Here is a 26,764-nt window from a genome sequence, read left to right as displayed (position 1 = left end):
CTCCCATTGAGCATCTACCTCACGGTAGCCTTAATTACTAAAGCTACGTTTCCATCAAACAATTTTTAGTCAGCCAACCGAGTTGCCTAACCAGAAGTTACTCAAAGTTGTCCTCGTGAACCCAATTTCAACCAAGTGAAAGGACAATTTTGACCCACTTCAGGCTAACCAACTTGGATGCTCGACCAAAATCTGTCTAATGTAAACGTAGCACGAGGGCGACTCTTTTCACGAGTAAGGAAGCGTTGTCTCCACACCGAAGTACCGCAGCTAACCACGTCGCCAAGGCATCTCTGATGGGAAGACAACAAAACCTCGGCAAGAACGTCCAGGAGCTCCCGGTGGTCGCGTTTAACGCTGGTGTATGTGCGTGGTGAGGTGTTTGGACAGGTAGTCCGCCCTGGCAAAGCACTTGCCGCACATCTCGCAATGATAGGGCCTCTCGCCCGTGTGTATACGGAGGTGCCTGGTAAGGTCGCTCTTGCCTCCGAAGGCGCGTCCGCAGAAGAGGCATACGAACGGTCGCTCGCCTGTGTGCTTGCGCACGTGGAGCTTGAGGTTCTCCTTGGACCTGACGCACTTACCGCAGAAGGGGCAGGCGAAGCGGCGCTCGCGCCTGTCGACCTCGTGGCTGCTGCGCGCCAGGCTGATGACAGCGTCGACTGGCTCGGGCCTGTCGTCGTCGACGGCGTTGTCGTCGACGTCGCCGACCTCGCTGGCGCCGCCCGCGGAGCCCCCGTTCCCTGTGGGCGCCTCTGTCATCTGGACCTCGACCGCCTCGCCAGGGTTCTCCTGCACGCTGGCCGTCTCTGACACTGTCTCCTCTCGAGCGTTCTCCGCGAAGGTGCCACGCGTCTCCTCCTCGCCAGGGTTGGTGGTGTCGCTGCCAGTCTCCACCAGCGACGGCTCGCCAGTGCTGGACACCTGGTCGCTGCGCTCCGCCGCCGCGGAGACCACCATCGCGCTGCTCTGCGGCTCCGGGGCGCGCTGCAGTCGCTCCAGCGCGTGGTTCAGCCTGTGCTTCTTAAAGGACTTTAGGTACCTGAACTGCATGCCGCAGACGTCGCAGGTGAACAGCTTGTCGGCTGGCAGGCGGGCTCGGTGGTTCTGCTCGCGGTGCTTCACGTACGCGGAACGGTAGCGGTAGCGCTGGCCGCATTGCTCGCAGGTGAAAGGCTTGTCGTCGCTCGCCTGGCCAGCGTGCTGGAGCAACGCGTGCCGTTCCAGCAACCAGGCGGAAGGAAACGTCGCCAAACAGACGCCGCAGCGACGAGCCAGACCAGCTAGGCCGGCGAAACCACCGTGACCTAACAGGGAACCGCTTCCGCCGCCGCTGGCCGAGCGCTCCACCAGCGCGCCCCAACCGCCTGCCTCCAGACCGAGGGCCAGTGATACCTGAAATTGTTGCGGTTTATTAGATGATGCTTGACCGTGGGGACGTGTTGGATACTGATGTTCGTTGGTGATTGCAGGGGGAGCTGGAAGTGTGGGTGTGGTTGGGGTTGGAAGAAGTTTGAACCCTAATGTGTTGTAATGATATGGAGTCTGAAATTTCTGAGATTTTTTGTGATGTATTTTTAATATTGCTCTGGCTTAGCAATGGAAGACTTTGTAATGAGGGATAGAGATATGTGTCATATCTCGATTTTATGTAATAATTAGAACTGTATTTATTTTATACATATTTCATAGCAAGAATTTCACTATCTTAGATGGGTATTCCTAGTTGAGGGTGTGTGGGAGTTTGTGTTGGGGATTATTGGACACTAATTAAAATATTCAGTGATGACTAATTTTACTCAGGAGAAATTTTGTGTGAAACTGTAACTGAAGTACAGAAGATAATGAAGTGTTTGAGGGATGATTAGTTTTGTTTCTGTTATGTTGAATTGTTCACTAAAAATTAAAAATTCGTTTGGGTATATTCTAAAAATATATTAAACTTTATTCAGAAGCCATACCTACATATTTTTATCATTCTGTACACTTAAGTCATTCAATTTTCTAAAAGTTATCCATTAATCGCGTACTTGGACGATAAAATTACAAATTTTACAAAAGCGGAGTCGATTAGTTTGGCTTCTGCATTCAGTTTATTTTTATCTGCAAATATTTGAACCAAAAGAAGCTAAGCATACACATACCTATGTACCAGCATACCTGAAATGATTAAGCTAGAAATGACTTACCAATTATTTCTATTCCTTACCATCCTTGGCAGAGACATCGACGTCAGTCTAATAGTTTTTGTGTTACTTATAATTTGATTTACAACAATGCTTAGAAAAGACTTGAAAATTCATATTGTCCTATGCTCAAGATACATTACTTGTCGTATATTCCCTATGTATCTAAATACTCCATTTTATAAAAATAAATTTAATGTCACATTGAATCGTCTTCAATCTTCAATCTCCTCTCTGACCGCCGTCCCAACAATTTTAACAAAACGGCCAATAGTAATCAATATAACAAATATAACCACTGAACCAAAAGATAAATTATTGACAGCAAGCCAACTACTCTACCATCGAGCAAACGGACAGGATAGAACAGAGACAACAGACACGAGGTTCAATGACCTATTGTTAACACAAACAGTTTGCAGCTTTTATTTTCACAAATCGTTAATTTACAACTATGATATGCATTCGTTCGCCTAAGAACCGAAACGAAAGAACGTCGTTTTACACGGAAAACAAGGCGTCTTTACTCATCATAATGATCAGAACGCGTATCAACGTGGTGAGAGTGTCACGGACAAGTCTTCACGTCGGGCACTGTCTCGTCGAGGGATCCTCGATCTGGATTCGCACACGCGGGAAAGCTTTCTTAAAATCACTCGCCGCGATGGTGACTTCCGGCCTCTACCAACAGACTCGCAACCTTTCTCGCATATCCAAAAACGAGACGCGCGAGAGGGACCGAGGACACTGTCCGCCAGCTTAACGTCTCTCCGCCAGCCTCGCGCGCCTCGAGCATCGACTATCTCGCGGCTCGCAAACGACTTCCTCTCGTTTTTCGACTCGCATCGGGCCCGCAACCAACACAGCAAACTATTCTTTCGCACGTTCCACCTATTCCTCCGGGTGTCTCCCCTCTAAACCGCAGCCAGGACGCGTCTTCGAGCACCGAGGGACACGTTCTCGAGCGGCGTGGCGCGCAGGAGCGCGCGCGACAGCTTTTTGGGCCGTCACGTGACCCTCTCGCCCGCGAGCGAGCGGGGCCTTTGACGACTGTCTCACCTAGGATTGCTGGAGAACTCCCTTCTTCCCATTTTCGAGGAGTGGGAGAAGGTGGTACACTGGGTCGGTGGCTATTGTTACTCCTGTTGCCTATTGACTTACTGTGCAACCTTCTCCCACTCCTCCTAAATGGGAAACCTGACCCAGACGTGACCCAGGGATGCTGGAGAACTCCTTTCTTCCCATTTGTGAGGAGTGGGAGAAGGTAGTGCATTGGGCCAGTGGCTACTGCCACTACTGTTGCCTACCTACTGTACTACATTCTCCCACTCCTCCTAAATGGGAAAAGAGGGATTCTTCCGGCAACCCTGGTCTCACCTTCCTTCTCTTCGTTCTTTGCATCTTTCGAGGGACGATAGAACGGCGCAATCGCGAGCACAACGAACGCCAGAAAGACGCATAAGCTTTCGGAGCACCATTTTCTGTTTCGCCCTCGAACCGAGGAACCTCCCTGGAGCGTGTCGCGAAGGCGATCGATTTCGGCTCGTGCAGCGATCCTGTCGATCGCGTAGCGAACACTCGCGAGGGAATAGATCGCGAAAACGAGACGCACTGGTTCTCGCCTTGTGTCTCTGTTTTCTTCGTGGCGACGGAGATCGCGACTCGATTATTCACGTACGTGTCCTATCTCGGACCGCGGTATCTGCGATCAGCAAGGTCGCGCTTAGAGAGTTCCGAGGATCACGCGATGGTCCGCGTGTATGGGGTGTCCGTGAAGTAAGGGTACTGGCGAAGCTGGTTCGAAAGGGATGAAGATGGCGTAGCTAGAGCTCTTTTGAGGAAAATTTGAATATTTGAATTGAAGTCAGAAGGTTCATTCGAGATATTATCGAAAGCAGTTTAACTATTGGGGTTTGAGTTTAAAAGAAGAAGGAGATTTTGGAGACAATCTAAACTTAATTAATTTTTGGCAGACTTGGCAAAATCATTTCGGTTGTTTTTGATATATTTGTTGTATCACAAGAATGATGTACATTCTCAGATAAGTTAGTTTTAAAATAATAATTAGAAAATGAAGTGGTTATTTCAGGAATATTCGAAAATTACACTAAGAATTTGTAAAAACAAGTGAAATAGTTTGATTTTCTTTTAACAGGTACAAAAAGACGAAGAATTTTATAAAATCCAGTAAGAGTCAATAGATTATCAATAGTGTAATCAAAAGAATTTGATTTATGTTATGAATATTCTTATTTTACAAAAATTTCAAATAGATGTTACCATCATGTCGTTTCTTGCAAATTTATTAATCTGTAATATTTTGTAAGTCTTTAGTGAAAATTTGGATAAAGTATTTCAAATAGAAAAGAAATACAATTTATCATCATAATCAACCAGAAGGTTTTTGTTTTTTCCGCCACATACTGCATAAACCTTTAATCGAGAACAATGGAACAAAAATTAATCACGATCCTTGTCTGACTATTGACGCAAACGGTACGTGACATTACTCGTGTTCGTTTCACGTCAACCATTTGAGAAATGAAACTGAAACACGTACGACCAGATAAATTCTTCGAGTATCGCTAGCTATGCTCTCTTTGTGACCATTTCGAATCTACTTTGTCAACCGTGAGCATTTTGAGACTTTGAAAGTTTGTTCTGACATGATTTCAAGATTTCATTCATTCTATCTTTTTTTGATAACTTTTGGGCTGGTTAAATCTGAGATAAAGATTCGTTAAGTAATCATTTATGGATGGGATTCTTTTAAAGTAACTTGTGTACTTGTTAAATTGTTCACAATGTTCAATATATTTAAAATTTTTAGAAATTTGAATTAATCAAAATATGTCATTTTTAATAAATATGTAGCTCAACTATTTTTTATAATATGAGTTTCTAAGTTTTGGCAATCACCTAGTGGTTTCAAGTAATAATTTTAGCCTTCAGCTTTAACTATTAAGTATCTTTATTACTTACTCAAAGTTGTAATTATGGTCCATGTACAGTGCAATTAAGAATTGCACGACTAATACTATCTACCCAATACGATGTTTGCCAATTATAAATATTAAAGCTAGATCATTTCTATTCAACGAGAAACATAAACACAAAACCTCCCATTCGTTACAGAATCCCTCCAACTGTATCCAATCCATAACCCACAAATCTCCACCTCAGAAGTAACAAACGCTCCCAAATCCTCCCCGAAAACCAGCTAGCAAAACCAAACTCCATCAAAAAAGACAGTAACACAGTCGAATTCCTTCGCCACAGGAGAAGAACAATCTCACCCACTTCCCAAGCTCCCTAGAAAACCTTCACGCGATCCCCCATCACGCGACCATAAACCCTCCCAGCTCGATTGTCCGCCTCGAATCGCGAGATTTCGCGACTGGCGATCCTCGAGACCACAGAAAACCAGCGACAGCTATCATCCAGGATGCTCATATCACGTGCGTCTCGCTCGGACCTCCACTTCCATCGGCCGAGGCGAACTAGCCTACTCTCGCTAACAAATGTGTGTCGCGTCGTCTCTAACCCCTATCTTTAACTCGAGATAAGACCAAGCGATTGGACGTCAAGTGCTGGGGGGGGAGGGTGTCAAGGTGTACTGAATGCAGTTAGAAACGGCACGGCCGTCATCGATTTCTGTGACGACAGAGAATCATTGTCGGGGGGTGGCGGCGGGGTGCGGGTCGCGGCCGCGCACGTCGCACGTCTGCAAAGCAAAAATCTAGAAAACGTTCCTCTGGTTGGCACACAAAAACGAAACGATGTAGTATCAGGCGAGAGGTTCGCGTTTCCGGCACGTCGGCGCCGGAACCTCGGCCCCCGCGGCTCGTTACAAGTATGAAAAATATCCCGGCTTGGTATAACACCGTTTAAAAAAGTTATTGCATCTGGGTAACCTATGTTGTATAGGTACGTCTCTTTTTATCGTATATTGTACAAATATTGTTGTAAGTCGGTACAAACGTTACTGTAGAAAACATAACAACTTGTAGGTTCCTCGTCACATCATTTCTTCATTTATGTATGTGTTTGCGTGCTTATCATTTCCCATCTCTCAATCGTTCGCTCCTGTTTCAACATTCTCCCTCTACCCTTTCATTCGGCATCGTTCACGCGCACGATTTCTCATCCTTTCGCACATTCTGTTCAGTTTTTTTTTTCTAGGTTCCTTTTCTTTTCTTCTTTCGCTTTTAAATATACGGAGAAGCTTAGTTACGCGGTAATACGATCTGTTAGCACTATGCGAGACTCTCGATCTACAGGGTGGCTTTTGGGCTAGCTGAACATTGCATTGCTCGTGTCTATTTTTTTTTTCTCTGGGCGTGTGTCCCTGTGTGTACGTGTTTGGGTGCTTTCTCGGAGGATTTTCGGAGCAAACGAGAAAGAACGAACTGAAAAGTGAATGCGGAAGTCGAGTCTCGTGGGCAGGACCGATTACTGAGCCTCGATTTTTTAAGGTCAATGATTTTGATAAGTAGTCTGGTTTTTGGCTTTCGAGTTTTGTTTTAGAAGAGAGACATGATCTATTAATTGGATGCTGAGTATATTATGTGGAGCTTGAGGAATTAATGAGTTAATTGATATTTCTTTTCACAAAGAATACGATTTTGTTAAATATAAGTTACTGTTCATAAGTTTGACTAAGGAATGAACGACCTCTGCTGATGATTAAAGCACTGATATATCTTTAATTATTTTTTGTATGCTACTATTCATTTATGTTTTCGAATAGTAATAAAATTTCCTATTATTTAATCTTCTACTTTTTAAATTCACCAAAAAGACTTAATAGTAACATTCTCTTTCATGCTTCTGCGATATTTTTTAGATCACAGAAACAAACTTATAAATTGTAAGTCTTCTTATTTTCTTATTTTGTATTTGATCTTTCTACTATGATTTTTTAAACGAAAGTAGGTAAATTAATTGTTAAAGAAACATTTGTTCTCGATGAACAATTTTAATAGTTTCTAATTTTCATTATTGTGCGTTCATTAGTAATGCACAAACTTTTCTAAGACATTATTTCATTTCTTTACCCTAATTAAAATAGGTAAGTTAGTTAGTATCTTCTTTCAGTAAATATTGGTTCCCATGTTATCTTAATTTTACAATCTACGTATGATGCATTGCCTATTGCATATGATATACAGGCAATGTATCATGTATAAGTTTATTTCATTGAATAACAGAAACATTGCCAATCTGAAGAACACAAAATAATAAATTTCTAAAAACAGATATCGAAGGTGATAATTGATTTTCATTAACAAAATTTATGAAGCATATTGAATGATTTTAGGAAAAACGATTCGCGTATCTAATGAACATCCGTAAACCTTGATATAGGTGCTTACTAAGTATTGCAAAAGTGCGGTCTTGCATATCCTCTGGTGTTCGGTAATTGCAGAAACGGATGTGCCCGATGAATGAAATATGCAACGTCGATGTTTCTTGGTACCCTTAGCTTTCGCAACGTTCGCTTTTAAGGAAATCGCGCTACGTCCACTTTATCGGCTCTCCTTACCCGTGGTGACTGTCATTTAAATATCAAGCCTACGTGTTCTGCGAAACAACTAGACTTCACATTATCTTTATGCAGTTCTATCAAAGGAAGAACTTCACAGAAATAAAATGTCAAACACAATCCTATTTCTTTCCTTTGCTTTTGTACGAGTTCTACGTCATATCAATTGTTAGGCTACTAGATGCCTTGGAAAGGTGTTTTTCTGTATGACATCTTGTATTAAGTTTTGTTAAATGATTTAGCTTGTTTTATAGACTTCAGTAAATTGTGGCTTTTTTGGACAGTTAATGCAAGATTAAACTCCAACTAAAATGAAAAAGAATGTTTAATCTCTAATCTATAGCCAAATACTCTATACAGAGTGACACACGTAACTCTGTCACTTGAATCTCTTTAAACCATTTCTTACACGAATCAATGTTTCAAACGAAAGTTGTGTGTTACCCAGGGAAGCATACCAAAGAAAAGCACGCTCTCGATATCAAACAACTTTCATCTCGAACACTTGTTAATGCAGTGAACTATTTACATAAAAATTCAGGTGATACAGTTACGTGACACACCCTCTACATTTCTTTTGCCTACATCCTCAAATCCCTTTCCAGAGTCCCATGTTCCTCAACCGACTGAAACAAAAGCACTCCCCTTTCCAAAGTAGTCACGTTTCTTTCACGATCGCTAACCATAGAACGATATCGAGAATTCCTCCCCCAAGAACGTCGAATCTCGAGATCCTGTTCAAGAGCGCGCGCAGCATGCATGTACCCCTTGCGACCCTCCAGCAACTTTCCCAAGGTTAGCCTAACTTTTCTGAGGTAAAAGTCGGGGCGACGTGCATACGCGACTATAAACCGGATTGTCGTACGGGACAGACGTAGTAGAACGTGTCACGGGGTGACCTGCTCCGCGAACTCGAGAACGCGCGTCGTTCCCGAACTGGGGTAGTAGGAGCAGTCTCCCTGTGATCGGTTGGGGGTGGTAGGCGTAGGCTTACCACGCGGATACGAACTACCTAGAGCGCTTACACATGACAAACACCTACCACCCACACACGATCAACCTTCGAGGAGGTTGTACGTGTCGGGTCGCGGGTGGAAACGCTAACAGACACTCGCTTATCGATACAGTCTGCGGGAAAGTTTAGAAATCTGCATCCTATGGTTGGGTGGCTCTTGGACCAATGTTGTATCTCAATTTTTGGGGAATATATTACTGTCCATGATTAATTGGACACTTGATAAAACCTGATTTTATGGGACATGTCTGTATTTTAATGAAGGCCTTTCTGAAGAAATGTTATTGATATCGATGAATGTTACTGATATTTGAAAGTGTTAACATTACGTGTTACTGGATAAAAATACTAATCTGTTCATTTTTCTCTGTTTACGAGAAAGGTTTTCTATGGATTATTTGGAGAATGTTTGATCGATTGGATTGTCCTAAGGTCGGAGAGTATCACTGATATATAGGCTAACTGATCAACGTTTTAGTGATGGCTGAAGTATTCGAGGTGGATTGCAAAGATAAAAATGCGCTACTGTAACTTGATGAATCGAGCTTCGATTATTAAGATTGAAAGAAATTTTATTCCTCAATTGACTCGTCTGTTATATAGGATTGAAGTTGTCAACCACCTCCACGAGATGGTATTAAATTTGGATTAATTTGAGTGAAGACAAATTTAACCGTTGCCAGCACGGTGGCTGTTAATTTCTCATCTCCTTAAATTTATCAGTGGTACGAATAAATTGCTCCATATTAAATTCATTTAATATACAAGGGATAAATTATGCACGGCTGTCACTTTCCATGATGCATTTCTACTTTTTGCCTCATCCCATGAAATTTAGTACTGCACTTTTCATGGAAACGTTTTTATCGGTTGGCTCGAGAGACATTGAGAGGGATTTCCGGAATAAATGAATATTAAGATACTCTTCCGGCGGTTACCAGTGCAAGAATCGATACGATCCCGTCTCGCGAGCATATCAAGAGTCATTCAGTTATTTTGATGTGCCGCGGAAGAATATGATGGAATTAGTTTCGCTTCCTGGCGAAGTAATTAAATTACCCGATACAGATTTCAAACTCATGTTTCACTTCTTTCTAACCCGAATTTCCCTGTATCGAGTTTCAACTCATAATTATTTGATACCACTTTCATGTTGCATACTAAGATCTGAAACGTGTTTAATATTTGTATATATGAATACTACATCAATAATAAATTATGAGATATTTTGTGAAGAAGTGACAGATATGAGTCGTGGAGTTATGGGTATCGGAAGCGGAAGCAATTTTATAACTAGAGTAATGGTAATTATTTAGTTGATTGCTGATAATAAGAACGAAAGTGAAATAGTATAAATTCTAGAGCATGGTTAATCTTTAAAAATTCTATCATTTTATGAGAAGCTGTACTACTTGCTGTCGATTAGTAGAATATGCATGTTAAAGTCAGACCACGAAATATTGAAATACTACATGATTTTATGGTATTAAAAAGTATTACGTTATTTGCAGAAGTAAAAAAATAATATTTAGCACACTTTGTGTTAGTGATGAAGAAAGAATATGGGTTATCAATTCGATTGATAGAAAGAAGTGCAACTCGGTTGAAATTTTAGTTTATTTCTGGATCTAAATTGATCAGCCACCACTTACTATACTTAAATAAATATTGTGTGTTGTAGATTCTGTAGATCTATTAAATTTGTTCTCCCTATGAATTCTAGAAGTAATAAACTACTAACATCTGTTTCCAAAAAAAGGTATAGCAAAATCTTCTACCTCTGGCTCTAAGAAAAATATCTCAACTAATATTTCCTTCTACATCTCCAATGTCTAAAAAACTCAAAACCCAAACACTCGCAAGAGATCTCCCCCATACTCTCCATCCAATTAACCCCCACATTCCCTACCTAAAAATCCCCAAGAAAAACTCACCCCTGCACCTCTGCAAACCACAAATTCAAAATCCAAAACTTCCAACCTCGGTCATCGCGATCGCCCCAAAAACAGAGCTCAAGATCCAAAATTTCCCAACTCAGCTGAATTCCCACCGATATTGTCAAAAAATCTGTCGCTCGGTCGAAGATGTCCCAGATTCCAAACGCTCGGCGTTCGTGCACGCGAAGGGGAAGATATGCCACAGACGAGGTGGCGTGAGGAGCTAGGAGAGGGTCGTGGGAGGGGAAGTGCTGTCCCGCATTGGAGTTTCTTAGATCCGATCACGTTGGCGTCGGGGAACGTCACTTGCCCCGACGTCCATGCGTCGAACGCGAACCAACGTCCAGCGAATTTTGTCCGAGACTGTATGTAGGTCGCGTAGGTGGGAGAGTGGCGTAGTATCGGTGCACGCGTAGGCGTGCCAGCCTACGTTTCGAATTGCGCAGGTAGGCGTGACTTAGGGCGGCGCCAGGTGAACATACCCCTGACCTCGGGTTGCACAACTCCACGCGTGCCTCTGAACCTATATCGGCTTCCGATTCCCCCCTGTCCAGGGCATGCAGTAAGAATCATCAATATTCTTCTGTGTGCCATACTTTCGAACGGGAAGCTCGACTCGTTGGAACGGGCCATTTGGTCTTTGCCGAGCGAATTGATTTCTGCGACGGTGCCTTGAGTAATAGGGACTCCAGTTTGTCATGGCTCTTGAGAACTGGGTTCGTTGGCTTCTCGAGATCTAAGGAGAGTGGAGCGAGTCCGTGGTGGACTGATGGGAGAGGGGTTTCGGTTGGTACTGTGACTGTCGAGTTAAGGGAATTTAGGAGACTTCGATTTTGGATTTCGAAGAATGTACATTTTATCGTGCATGAGTGTTTGGACTGTTTCGTGTTATTGGAAATTCGTGAAATATCTATGCACGTTTTATTTGTATTAACTGGTTTCAAATATCATTTTTATCAGTATTTGTAACCCTGATATACAGGGTGGTTAGTTTAACTGGAAAGTCTCTGAGTATTGGCAGCATTTATTGCATAAATACTAGTTAAACTGATCACTCTGTAATCGTCTGAGATGAAGATTGTAGCCAAAACTATGTCATAGAATTTTACTTGATGTATTTTATATGTTTCAATAATGTGGAAGGGTCAAAATATTTATGTATGGTAGTGTAGGCTGTGTGGTATGTGGGTGGTAGATTTGGAAAGCCTGACGTTTTGAAATTTTAGTGCACCAGCACTATTGTGGATTTGATGCTGAGACTCTATAATAGACCTTCATTTAAATAAACTTCATTTATATAAAAGAAATTTTAGCTTATGTTTAATAAAGTGAATTCTAGCTAAGTTTGTATTATCTGAACATGAATTCTGCTGTAGATTATTTTTTTATTTATTATTAAAATAATAATTTTTATTTATTATTAAAATAATTGTTGATGATGATTAGTTCCATTTTGAAGTGTTACTGAAATAAAATTTGCTTTCAAGACGTCGAGAACAAATTTGCTGAGGAAGTAGTACAGTCTTGTCCGCGTCAAACAAATGCGTAAATATTCAGAAAGTAGTGGTACTCGAATAACTTTTGTTTCATAATTTTGTGGCAGGGAACATATTCCATAATAAAACAGAATATTTAGTTTCTAAGTGGAAAGACAATGATGGAATTGAAGAAAATGTATCTGATTCTTACAATGCATCGATTGCAACTGATGTCTGACGACAGACTATCCGTTTCTCCTTAAGAGCTATTTCCACCTTTATTCTTCCGATTCCCTTCCTTTATCTTCCAAACGAAATTGAAACATGATTCTGCTGTATTTTGCTATTCCATGTGCAACACAAAATGTTAAAAAATAGTAAAAATTATATGAACATTACTAATAATTTCCATTGAGTCCTAAGTTAAGCTATCATGTAAGTAATGTATCAATAAATGTTTCTATATCAAGAAATATAGTTATGTTATGAAATTAATATTTCTCCAATCATCATCAACAGTTTCCTTAAATGTACTGTAAGTTAGAATTAACACTCTTTAAATTAAAATATCTGTTTTCTTACGAGTATTCTTCTTTATAATGTTTTGCTCAAATTTGATCAATTAATTTGAAATTCTTGATTCTTGATATGAAAAGAGGATAGTAGGATATCGGAGGTTTGGTTTCGACGTATTCACGGGAAATCTTGTATCGATTTGAAGAACATTTCCAGCCCACTGATACACTTTCACGCCAGCACACAGTTTGGAACACTTTGGAACTTCTTCGACGACTTTATCGGTGGAATCTCGAGTTTACGCGAACTATTCCACTTCCCTGCATAGCTAACAAATTATTCGGGACAACTTTTGCTCGATGTCTGATTTGACTTACTGCACCAAATGTGAACTGTTTCACAAATAGATGTTCGAATTTGCATGTTCTCGATTCTACTGAACTTTATTTATATTTATACTTCGACTGAAACCATTTGTCTCACCGAATGTCTATTCATGCAAATAACGCGGCTAAAAAAATTTAGTGGATTTAGTATTAAGTACAATATCAAACGAAAATTATTTATGGTACACAGATTACATGAAGATTCAATTAACGTGAATTTAGTAAAGTGGAAAGAGCCTGAGGTTTCTGCCAACAAATTTATCTCAAGAAATCGTTTTATCATCTTTTTCCGTGAGAAGTTACTTTTTTCAATTTTTCAATGTTTACAGAGGTTTGCAAAATCGCACGCCATTTGAAATATTCTTTTTCCAAATTATACACTATCTGAGCGATATTTATTATAACACGATATGTTTCGTCCCTGTATTTGTTTCGAGCAATTTCCCCATCTTTATTTTGTGGTTATAAGACAAAATGACATGTTCTAAAAGATAAAATTTATAGTTGTACCAGAAGGAGATTAAATTACAAGAAGTTCTTCTTTAAAAGACGAAAGCATAATAAAATACAAGTTCATAATACTAAATTGAGAGTCAAAACTTCGATAGTAAAAATATGAGACTTATGCTGTTGTCTTATAACCACAGAATTGTGCAATTTGATGGTAGCTTAGGTTTACGAATGTATTCTGTATTAATTTATCGCAGCAACAAGAAAAAATGTGATTACTGCTTTTACCATAAATAGGTAATGGGTGACTCCTATATTCAGAAGTATGTAGTTTCTCCTAAAATTAACGCGAAGAGGAACTTCTCAAATTCTGAAAGAAGATACATTAAACTGTTTTTTAGAAATTCAGTCATATGCCTCAATGATGACATAAAAACTATCGCACGAAAATAACGTTGATTTATCTGATAAATGAAATAGGGCGACATTTGAAAACTGAAAAACTAAGAATTTTCAAAGTTAACAATCTACAAATTTGTTGATTTTTGAATTTTCTAATTTTCAAATTTGTTACCTTTTGAATTAAAACATTTTTAAATATTCGTATTGAGAAATCAACCAAAGAGCAAACAATTGATCATCGCTTAGCAGATTGTTGTCTTTTCTAAAAATAACCATGTCTGCTTTACATTATCAAATATTGAATTTATCCTGAGAACAAACGAAACTTCTACAATTTAACTTTATCTACTTAGCAAGTCCATGCCACAACTGACTCAAGTGTCCACAAATTCCTTTGCACTTCAAACACAGCCTAATTGTCAATTGAATCCACTGTACACTGAAAGCCTGTAGAAGCAATTACAGATTCAACTTTTAGCAATTCACATTTATGTTAAAATACTAGACACCATTTTAAACTGCACTCTAACACCATCAGACATTCACGACTCCAGTAATCTGTAACAGAAGCTTCGCCACAGAATTTAAACTGTATCCTACGTACAGTTCAAACTTGTACACAATTTCTAATAAATCCTCTGTCAAAGAGCTCGACGATATCGAACTCGATAAAATCGCAAACGAAGGCAACAAGATCAAACCTCAGACTGCATCGAGAGGCCGCTCAAAATCGTATTCTCTGTATCAATGTCTCTGCTAGGACCAATTACCGCGCCTCCTCGAGTCAAGTGATTCACACTCGACGCTCAGTAGCCTGACTCGCGTGGGATCGGTCCCCCCCGCGAGTGAATCGATCGCGGATTCTTGCAAACATACTCGAGGCGAGGGTAAGTTCCGACCAAACATCCGACCTCTCTTTCGCCAGACATTCGCCGCGGCAACGTTTCGGCCGAGGCGTGAAAGCGCGAAACGCCTGAACATACACATGAACCGAGCGTCGTCTCTCACAGTCGCGTCGCGATTTCATTCGTTCCTTCATTTTTACCATTTCACCCGACGTCTGTTCGCCGCTTTTGCTTTCCTTCTAATCGCCGAAAGAGCAGCATACGCTTGACACGCTGCTCGATGCGCTTCGCTTGGACCACCGTCGAGGCGAGATCGAGCGACCATGCTGCGAATTTGGGACCATTTTCTGGTTTAAAGAAGGGATCGTTGATGCCACGTGTGTAAAGTATATATGGGGCACATGACTCTGTGCTGAAGCCTAGATAGATGAATGGAAATATATAGCACCATCTCTTTCAATGGCCCTTGATGGCCCCTTGGGTGTAATGCGCGTGAGTTAGAAAGATAACAGAAAGAGATTGAGATAGAGGTACACACTGTCAAAAATATGGGACTGTAACAGTATACAGGATGATCTATTTCAAGGTTTGCATGTAATTATCTCCTGGATAATAGCTCGCTTCAAAAATGTTTTAAGTGAAACGTCCACCTAGAGAAAATTTGTGATCATCAAAATTTCTCCCCCGAGAGTGGGTGAGTTTTATTTAAAATATTTTTTAAATGACCTGTGGTGTAGGAGATAATTACATTCCAAATTTCAAATTCCTCACCTTGTATAGTAGATAGACTAGAAACTACATGTATCTTCCATAAGATACTGTTAGTCAATGTGAACTAACTTTACATTAATTTAGTCTTCATCCAAATTTCATACTGTGGCTTCTTTATTTTATTATTCAATTTTCAACGAGTAATGCTTACTCCTCTACTAAGGTGTGGTTCCATACTTTTGACTGACAGTGTATACCTGTACTCTAATGCTTGCTACATGGACCTCTCATTAAAACTATACCCAATGCCCCATATATACAATACTACCCTGCATAAGTATTTGGACACTTTTATATAATTGTAAATGCATGAAGTACACTTTTTTATTTATACTAATTGATATCAAATGTTATTCTCATCAGTGTTCATAAACCTTATACAATAATTGTCTGTGATAAGGTCTGTAACCAAAACTACATAGAGAATTTTAATTCAAGTGTACTTTATGCATATTTCATCCTATGAAAGTGTGCAAATACTTATACAAGCTAGTGTACCTTATACATATCTAGCCCCAGAGCCAAAGTGTATTAAGTTACACGAATAGTGAACTTAAAGGTGGGTCTACGCTATATGTTACACAACTTTAGAAACAGAAAAGAGACACATGTATAACATCTTTCTTTTCTGTATTCTGTTAATTGCTTAGAAACAGAAAAGAGATGTCTATGTAACATTCTCCTGTTCTGTATTCTAGAAACTTATACAACTTCGTCATATAACATACAGCGTAGACCCACCTTAACCCTTTGCACACGAAGGTTCTGATTTTCCATTCATTTCGCTCTCTCAGAGGGGACACCCAAGTGCAAAGTGTCAATACACTCTCTGGTGTCCAGATGCATGGTCGATGCCCTTTTCGTCGCGATGTCTCGGCCTCGTCGCGACGGTTCCTCGCGAGCCGCGTCGGTGTGTAAGTATGAACACGATGTAATGGGACTCGCGTAGTATAAAAGCTCTGAACTCCCGTGAAAGTGGGTTATGCAATCTTTTTTGGTCGAGACGCGTGTTCCCAGGGCCGACGTTAGTTCCTGGCGGGGTCCATCCGCTCAGCTCGGCTTCCGCTCCGAGCGCTCGTTTGGGGTCCGTTCTCGATCGGCGGAGAAGACAGAGCGCCTCGAATTTCGCGAGGAAATGGTGAACGATCGACGCTGGATTAGAGGGTCTGCGAATTTTTGCGCGTTGTGTCGACGCGAACGGCGAGCGTTTGCGACAATAGCGACGTGGGAACCTTGGAAACAAAAGAGGGGGATGAAGTATCGCGAAAGAATTACGACGGCAGCGAGGGCGTATCGTTTTATCGAGAAATGGCGCTAAGCTGAGAAAATAGGAACGAGCTTTCCCCCCCGTTTGCTCGGCAGCTGTTTCGAGGGTGGCGCTCGGACCGGAAGTCATCCTCGGCTATCGTCGGCCCTGCATGTGCGGTGTGACTTCGAAAATCGTACAAAAACACGGATCACAGTAAAATAATAGAGCATTCGTGCCCAATGTACAAACAATAAAGTATAGTTCTTCTACCTAAAAATGTTCGTCAACACGTTCATTGCGCTAGGTTGCTGTTTTACTTCATCGCTTTAATCCACTTTGTTTTCTCGTCTTCGTTTTACTTCTGCCTAAAACGTTATCATAATGTCGATAATTATGATTAGGTGTCCCCGTAGTTAATGCCTATGCATCTTTACGTGTGTACGTGTGTTAATGTGTTAGTGTATGCGTGTGTATGTTTGTGTGTTCCTATGTATCGTATTATATGTACATTATATATATATAGCTTGTCATATATATATAATATAATATAATAAACTTCCGTTTAGCCTAGATACTCATACCTATAGGTAATTTCAGTTTAGATTAGTTTCCTATTCACATATTCTTCGTCTATACCAATACGCCGGTGTATACAATAATTCTATGGTAATGTCTTGTATCACTAGTCATATTCAATGTATGTATATAATATATATATATATATATATATATCTTAGAATAATATCTCTATTGTGTGTTGTATGTATTTACAGCGCCTCTGTATCTTTTTCTCATATCGCTTGTATAGTACATTCGCACATTCTCTCTCTTTTTATATATATATATATATTGCATTATATACTAAACTATTAAAATACTAGTATAAATATCTCTTGACATATAATATATATATTTTTTCATATATATATGTATTCATTTATTTATTTATTTATTTATTTATTTATTTTTATATGTATAGTGTAGCGTGATCAGCGGAGCCGAAGAAATGATCGTCGAGTTTATCGGTTATTATTCCCTTTCTCTCAAAACGATATTTATGTATAATATATGCACCACGATGTCATTTCAACGTCTCCGCGAGGTTTTCTTTCTCACCCCTTTCCCCTCTTTCAATCCCCCCCTACCCCCGCGTCCGCTTCTTTCATATCAATTTCTTTGCCTTTTCTGCTTCCCTTTGTTTATACAGTTATTGCTATTGGATTCATTGCATAGTAGGTTCTCCCGTGTGAATTGATATTATTTACTCGATCTTTGTCTCCACCCCCCTTCACCCTTCTTTTTTTCACTCCCTCAACCGACTACGCTTCTTCATCGCTCTGTCCGTCGGGCGAACTTTTGTCGCGAAAGAGAAGACGTCGAGAGCGAAACATTTTACAGTTACTCTTCACGTGTCGAACTATTTTTGACTTTTAATCGCGAAGGGCGAGCTGAGAAACCACCCTCGAAAATTAGCAAGACGTGGAAATCGATAGAAAATAGTTTGCTCTTTTTACTACGAATGCAACGTTTGTGATCTGTTACTTGCTATAATGACAGATATTTGCAAGTTGGGCTTGCAAATATGTTGATGCAAAACAATTTGCTTCGTAACGGATAGAAATTAGTATGAAAGAGCCAAATTAATCGGACGATTATAATTGTTGAGCACCAATTGATAACAATTAACGTTCTCGTCGTTTTTTAAACTCTTCCCTTTTCTAATGTTCCCTAATTTAAATATTTATATTTTTTTTCGTTTTCTTTTCGATAAAACATGTCACTACCCCTTCTTTTCTAAAAATTCTCCTACAGTCTTCAGGAAAATGTGTCTTATAAATATTACGTGAGCGAATGAAAAATGCTCATTTTTGCACGACTCCAAAATCTTTTAAATGTTTCGAAATTCGTTCTCGTGATTTTCGTGGAATTGATATTGCCTTTTGCATTATGCTGTCATTCGAGTTCTGAATGCATAATGTAGTCTGTAGTATTAATTAATGTAATTTGCGATAGCAATGATGCCAATATTTAGAGTAATTACTACCGCAATTAATTAACTGAATTTAAAAGTAGCATTGATGGAGTTTCACAGGTTTATGAATTTCAACCCCTATTACTATCTGCAACATATTGAATTTCAAAAATTGTTCCACAATAATTGAAACAACTGAACTATCCAGAAAACATTTCTAGATATGCTTTTTTTACCAGCCTAAATTCTAAATAAATTTCGGTTTCAAATTCGAACTTTAAACATTTTTCAATAAAATAAACGAATCCCTAAAATACAGTTTTATTTTATTAATAACTATCTCGTCGATTATTCCAACAGGAAATGATTCTCCACAAATATCTATCTAACGAATTTTCCCATTCATCTTACACCATTTCCTTTACAACCTCTTCAAAAAATTCATGCCTCAATAGGCATTCATAATGAAACATTTCAACAAAATGAAATCGAATCAAAAGAGCCTACAAAAGGGGTTGAAACTCTTTAAGCACATTTAAACTCGCCACGCTCCTTTCAAACGTAACAACCTCCACGTCTGAAGAAATAATTTCCTCCCATCGGTTTACCCCCTTCAATGCCGCCGAAAAGTGCAACGAACGCAGAAACGCCAAAATCACGAGAACCCTTCAGCCCCGTCTTGTTCACAATCGAAAGCGTTTCAATTGTTTCCCCGCGATGGAACAAAAGCAATCGTTTAAGTATCACCAATTGACGGCGTTTCGTGCCGAGCGGAACGCTTCGTCGATCGAGATCTCGACAACGGACTCGAGGCAACCCCTCGATCGACTCTGATACGAGTACCCCTTTTCCGTTCTCTCAGTCAGTCTCCTATTAAAGTCTAAAATATATCGAGCCCGAGGGGTGGGACGAGAACCGTCGTCGGCGACACGATACTCTCGATCGGTCCATCTTCCCTTCCACGAACAGGCTCTGCTTGTCAACGCGACGAACAACCCCTTCCTCCATCGCGACAGCCTACTCGTAGCAGCGTTATTTTCTCTCCTCCCTCCCTCTTTCCACTCCCTTAAATCGTTTACATCTAACTTAGTCGCTATTACTATTGTTCTGTCTCGCGCGGTTCTCTCCCCATTTCAACAACGATAACTAGTTGGCCAGCGGCAGGGGTTGAGGGCGCGAGACAAAGGGTCTCGCCGCTTAACCTTAGGAACACATTTGTCTCTCGCCAATACGGTCGCGACGGCCAGTTCCGTGACTTCCGCTCCCGAGGACTCTATCGAGTCGCGGAGATAGCGGAGGCTCGCTTAAGGATGAGATGGATTTAGGGGGAAATTTCGGGGGGATGGAAATTGCTTTGGGGAGTCGATGTTTAGTTCGAACGTTGACAGTACTAATTGATTTTCTTTGATACTAGCATTGCGTGGTATGAAGTAATGGAAGTTGAGATTGATGAATTGGTCTTCTGAAAGGCTTTGAAGAAGCGACTTGGGAATTCAGTGACTATTACTTTGTCCAACTAGGGAGAAAAGTAGAATAGAAAAAGACTGATTGATCAGTCATTTTGCAATTTAATCTAAAGAAAATAAAGATCGAAATTTTTTGAAAAATCAATTCATAAATGTAAATTTGAGTTACTGATATTAATCAATTATCTTCGAATCGAATTTCAATTAACAATAAATTTCGAAATTCAAACATCGTATGGTATTAATTACTAAATTGAGTCTTTCAACGCGATGCATTTATAAAATTCATCAATATTAATTTCAAACCGTGGTTTCCAATGTTGTGACTAACTGCTGACATGCTACTCTACTATGGAATTTTGAAACTTTGCCAGCACAGTTCCAGTTCTAGCCACTCGTTCTTGTAACGTTTTCACATTCAATTTGGTAGATAACATTAATTACCATACAATGAAATTAATTAATATTTGAAATGTCTGCAAAATAACGGTCTGTCACAAATTGGATTCTTCTCATTAATTAGTATTTTAATTTCAAAAAACGATAATTAACATGTTGAAAATTCTAAACACTTCTGTTAAAATTTTATAATAAAGAAGATACGTTTAAAAAAATTAAATGGCTTCTAATCTGCAAAATGCTGTCGGTGTGTATCACAAGGTGAAATCAAAACTGGAAACTGTCAAAGAATTACATATTCTCTTGCAAAGGGAAAGTGTAACTTGTCTTAGAAAATAATTAAATTTTTAAAATAAAATACTGACGCCTCCTCAGAACCAAAAGAAAAGCCCCTGGAAAATCGCTGGCTCTAGCCAATTTGCTCAGCGAAACTGTAACGTCCGAACAGACGAAAAATTCCTCACGAGATCGGGAGTTATGGGTCAGAGGCAGATCTCGCGATGATCGATAGCACGGGATTCGGTGTCCTCTCGGGCGGGGGAGTGGGCGCTGGCATATATCACGCCAGCCGACCGTCGAAATTGCTCGATAATTTCAATTTTACGCGTTAAGCGTGCAAGCCCTCAGCCCCTGACCTGGTTTCGTGTCGTCCGCTCTGCGTACATACTCGCTCGAACAATGCGGCGCCACTCGAAACGTACAAAAGAGCGGGAACAGGCGCCAACGAGCCTGACCGCCCTTAGCCCTCGAGGACGCGTGCCAGAAAGAGAATTTCCCAGCGGGATAAAAAAAAAAAGACAAAAGGAGTTACGTCGATGCGTCGCGAAGTCGCCCTCTCTGCGGAGAGTTTCTGCCCTCGTCTGGGTCACGGGGGATGGGGAACTTTGAATTTGAACCGCGATGGCCAACGAGAAATGCAATTCGGGGGAATTCGAGGATCATTTTTTTTTCAGGAAGGGAGCACAAATTCCTTTTCTCTTGCGAGGAGATTAATGGTCTGTGGTATGTTCGAGTACTTGGTCTGTTTAGAAGTTGATTTGATTATGGGTATTGAAAGGCTGAATATGATTATAATTTGGTTAGAGTTATTGAAATAATGGAAGTCAGGATTTTTGATGTTGGAATAGATTCTAGTGACTTGAAGCGAGGCTCAGGAAATGCTGGAATCTTTGACACCGAGAGCTGAATATGTGGGATATAGTGGATAATTGAATCTACTTAATTGAAGAATTAAAGATGCTGGAATAGTTTCTAGTTTCTAGTCTTTTGAAAAAGATTAAAATTGACAAGTGTCTCTTTAGTCCCTTAGTTATATCACTAAGAAATTTATTCTCAAAATCGACAGAACAAGGTGTAGTAATTTTATATGAAAAAATGAATCAAAAATATGAAATAAAATTTGTCGATTCCTGTTTCGAATTTTCAAGAAAATTGACTATAAATTTCACGTTAATACCAGAACACATATGTGCATACCAAAATACAGAGTGAGGTGCATGAGTGGTACACGGACTGAACTCTTCTACTTCACAGTAGATAGAGTCAGTGGTCAGACTGTGAGTGTCCTCTTAACCCCTATACACACTCCTCAAGCACCTAAACTTATACTTCAGTGCCTGTGTACTGGCCTGAAATTCAGACTTAGTTTTCTTGAAAGCAAAGCGCAAGACGAGCAAATTTTATTCTGTATTTTCTACTTATTTTTTCAGGTAGACTCACCACTTTTCTTCTTGTGCTGGAGGTTAAGAAACACACTGAATATTAAATTATATCAAATTATCCCAAATTTTAAGTACCTACAAAACATTTTTAAAAATAAAAACTGTCAAAAAATGCCTATACCTCCTCATGAAGAAACAAATCTCATGGCCATCTTAGGTACTTCAGTTCAACTGCATTTATCATGCATACATCTAGCAGGGTCAATCTAATATTAAGGTACTTGTCCATATGTCAGTGTCTTCGAATTAAAATCCTTTATAAAAACAGAATTTTTATACATAAACTGAGGAATTATTTTTTTTAATTCAAATTTGCTAATTAACACGTAAGATTTAAAAAAAGGTGTTACAATTTCAATAAAAATTCTTTTTCTAAAAATGATTTCAATCCGAGGCACAGAAATATGGATAAATACCTTATGTTTGAATGAAAATTGACCTTCGACCTCCAGCAGAAACTTTCCGCGAGGAAAATCAGAAATTCCCGATTTTCGTTCGTTATTTTCGAGATCATTCCCAGCGGTTTGGGCTTGAGGCGGTCATTACCTTCGGCGTTTGATATGAACTACAACTGATATGGGAGTATTCGGGTTTACACAAATTTCAATACAGTCCCCGTGTAAACGTGCAATTCCACGCCGTGGCGAGTACGGTGCAAAACGGCGACGCGAACGCGATCGGGATCGTTCAAATCGCTCGGTCCCGATCGCAATTGCGATCGATGACAGCTATTTGGAATCGTAAGCGAAACAACGGGCCACGAGCTTTTTTTCATTATTGGATAACGTTCGTTCAATTGAACAACGTTAACTCGAAACGTAAAACGATCCCTGAGTAACTGGCAAATGAATTTCTGCGGGTGACACTATCGGTTACGGTTTGATGATTCGTTTCTGAACGAATGATAAGTTCTTATCGCGGAACATTAATTTCTTCGCATCCAGGAAGCGGTGAACTTTGGTAACTTCATGGACAGCAGTGTCGAGTCGATTGCATCTGGGTGATAAAAAAATTGCTGAGATCGATTGGACTGTTCTGTTGATTTTTGCTGCCTGGTTTGTTCTGGATAAATTGCCAGTCATTATTTCTCTTCTAGTTTCTTCTGCTTTTTTTCTTTATTTTTAGCAGCAAAGTTATGTAGCATATGTTAGTTGAAAGTAGAAACTTCATACGTTATGTCGAGCAAATGATTTTAAATTGTCATTTAGCACTCACAGTGACTCTCATTAATTTTGTGACGTTTAATTTCTAAGTCTCATATTTTGAATAATTATATAATGAGCATATATGTAAAACAATTTTTTTAATTATTTAATAGAACAATATTATTTCTAACATTTCAAATTGTTTCAAGTATGTGAAACTTTCATGAAAATATTGTTGCTTAAATTTTCAGTGTTCAAATATCTGTGTAACATCAGAATTCGACCTTTACTTTTTCTTTTAAAATTTAAACAATTGTTGATATAAAATATAAAAAGAGTTTTTTACGATTTCTGCCACATGTTATGGAAAACACTTTTGTTACTCATTTTATGCTTATTTAAAATAAGGATCTCAAACGTTAAAATTCTATTAATTTCTGAATACTAATAAGAGTCACTGTATCTAATTATTTCCACACCCACGCGAAATTGCACAAATATTTTCGATACACAAATATACATAATAAAGTAGAGGAAACACCGTGCCGAGTATTTCCGCCAAAAATAATCAGCAGATCGTATTTTCCGACACTATATTTAACATAAAACAATTATGTGACTAATTAACCGTTAATTCCTTTCAACTAACATTTCCTTTAATCGCAATCAGCACTCGTTCGAATTAAAATAATTACCACAAGTCGCAATCTCTCATCAGTCCAGCAGAATTTGCAGTACTAATTTTCTGCTCCCGTTTCACGAAAGAAAATTGCAAACTCGATTACCGAAGAACACCCCGCCTGATGCTGCTTCAATTGATGTCCCGCAAACAGAAAGAAGTACCTCGAAAATGTATCAACTACCAAAGAGTCCCATGAGACGTTGTTTCGACGATAGTTAAAGCGTCATCGATCGAGACGCGTGTACGCGCTCGCGCGATTCTTCACGGCCGTGCGTGTCCTCTAAACTCGCCTACGTGTATCGTAACTCTACATGCTTCACCTATGCGTTTGCGATAAAGTACTATACATAAGTATGCTCATGCCACTTATTTCTCTCGCGCGCGTGTCCTGTGTACGTACGTGCTCCGTGTACATGTGTGCCTGTGTGTACGTGTGAGCCTGTGTCCACCTCCTCCCTCTCGTTTCCCCGTTAATCATTAAAGCCTACTTTATGTTACAGTCTCTCGAGTGCGCCGGCAATCGTCAATGTTCTCTCTCTTCCTCCCCCGTCCCTCTCGCGCCAGTTTCGCGGCATCGAACATTTGCTCGTTTAGGAAAAAGAACCGATTCGACTCTGTTTGACGGAGAGATCGAGGTTTTTCGGGGAAATACACTCGCTGATTCAGGGGACGTTCTCTCTTGTGTACTCTCGTGGTCAATAAAGTCACGTTCCCATGCGTCCTGCGACACGGGACAGGGTCATGAAGCCTTGACTCGGTTTTGCTGCAGTCTTCCACTTTGATTCAGCTTGGATCCTTTTAGGATAGAACTAGAGCAAGGGTACCAATTACTGTGCACCTTCTTTTATTTTCTGATATGGGATGTAGCACTGTTAAATAATTTTGGATTAAGGTAAGTGTCCCAACACCTGGACGCTTAAGATGTGTGTTTCAGTAAGTGAATAACATGAATATGCATGTCCCAGTATTTCAATTGCGTTTTGGTAGCTGAATATACTGTTTTATGATACTCTTTTTATTCTGCAGGAATTGTTTTTTATTAGATATGTTAGCATTTAGGATCAGAATTAAATAAAATTAGCGTTAGTGTTCAGGTTCTGGGACATGGTCGGCTACTGGGACATTTACCTTAATTAATGAGCAATCGGAATTAGAAATTTCATGGACTGATCTACTGTCTTAGGATCCTTAAGAATCCTCAGATGGAGTGATGAGGCTTTTTCCAATGAGAGAGCCTTCGAAAGCTCATCTGAGACTGATTGGACAATGTCTTTTTAATCTTCTAGAACTACAGTGAACTACACTGTTAAACTGAAAATATTTCTGTACCTGAGAATAAACCCAAGTTCTCTTTTGCCTTTTTTCAAGACAGCTGAGAAACAAATGCGATTGCCCATTTCTGAACACAATAATTCACTTATAACATAGCAAATAGATTTCTATTATTCTAATAAAATTAATCTGTGTAAAATTCAATTTTGGAAAAAGAGAACTTGGGTTAGTCTGCCTCTCAGGTACAGATTTTATTTTATTAAAAAAAAGAATAGCAATTTAATAGTGCCACACATTTTACTATATGAGCGAATAAAAGGAGGAGCACAGTAATGGATCAGTTTACCCTGGCGTTTTTAATCTACTATAAGTTAGATGGTGTTTGAGAATATTGCATTTATTAAGCATCGTGAAATGTTCACGTGGAAATGTGGCTTAATGATCGGTACTAGAGAGCTTCTATAGTGACGTAGATTGGGCAATCGTGAACGTGGATTTATCACGCTGCTTACTACTGCGTTGAATGATACATGGGCCACTGGTGACCCACAATTTTTACTGATGGTAGAAGCAAGAGAGCAAGGATTGCAAAGAGTTTCTTACTATATTTTTGAACCCCCTAAATCTTCTGATTTTATTCAGCGATTCAAAAGTGAAGTACCAAGCAGTGAAAAATGACTTCTTACTCGGTCTACTATCTCGTGTTAAATTATTCTTTTAAAGTTTCTTTTGCCTGGTACTGGATGCAATATTTATAAAGTAAACATTTCTATGAGTTTATTTTTTTCAAGTCTTTGAGTATCCTAATCTTATTCAATGATGCAACACGACGAATTTCTTGGTACTTTTCTGGACCCTCTAAATCTTCTATTTCTTTTTAACAATTTAAAAATGAAATTATCAAACGAGAATATTTACGAAAATTCAGCAGAATTAATTTCTAGAAAGGACGAATATTTACGAAAATTTGAAACACTTCTTAGTCGACCGAAATCGAATGAGTAGATTCTAAAAAAAGCCTGAAAATTATGAACTTACTTCCTGCATATCTTGTGTCCGAGTAATAACGATGAGCCATCGATATGCTGGAAAAATCGCGACAGTTGAGGAAAACACGTCGTGCTTTATGTAAAAATTTGCGGTCGCTCGAGGAAAAAAATAATACGCTATATTCGCAATATTTCTGTACACGCTGGTCGCGACGCGATTAATCGGCAATGCGTGTCAGTGGCACTCAACTGACCTATGAAGGCTTCACCGAAAATTTTCCACGCCTATGATTTTCCACCTACTTAACGTGCACGCATAACTTCCATCGTTTCTTTTA

The 26,764-nt window shown here is 39.7% G+C and overlaps 1 protein-coding gene across 1 annotated transcript in view; it reads right to left on the bottom strand.

Annotated features, from left to right (window-relative positions):
* Nucleotides 1-351: 351 nt before the first annotated feature.
* Nucleotides 352-26,764, bottom strand: part of Mamo (zinc finger protein 628-like) — an 82,342-nt gene continuing 55,929 nt past the window's right edge. Inside the window, exon 4 of the mRNA XM_076383622.1 lies at nucleotides 352-1,395. Within this exon, the coding sequence (XP_076239737.1) occupies nucleotides 352-1,395 (1,044 nt within the window). The remainder of the gene's footprint in view (nucleotides 1,396-26,764) is intronic.

This window comes from Calliopsis andreniformis, chromosome 8 (genome assembly GCF_051401765.1).
Source record: "Calliopsis andreniformis isolate RMS-2024a chromosome 8, iyCalAndr_principal, whole genome shotgun sequence".
NCBI classification, from domain to species: domain Eukaryota; kingdom Metazoa; phylum Arthropoda; class Insecta; order Hymenoptera; family Andrenidae; genus Calliopsis; species Calliopsis andreniformis.
This window is presented reverse-complemented; position numbering and strand designations above follow the sequence as displayed.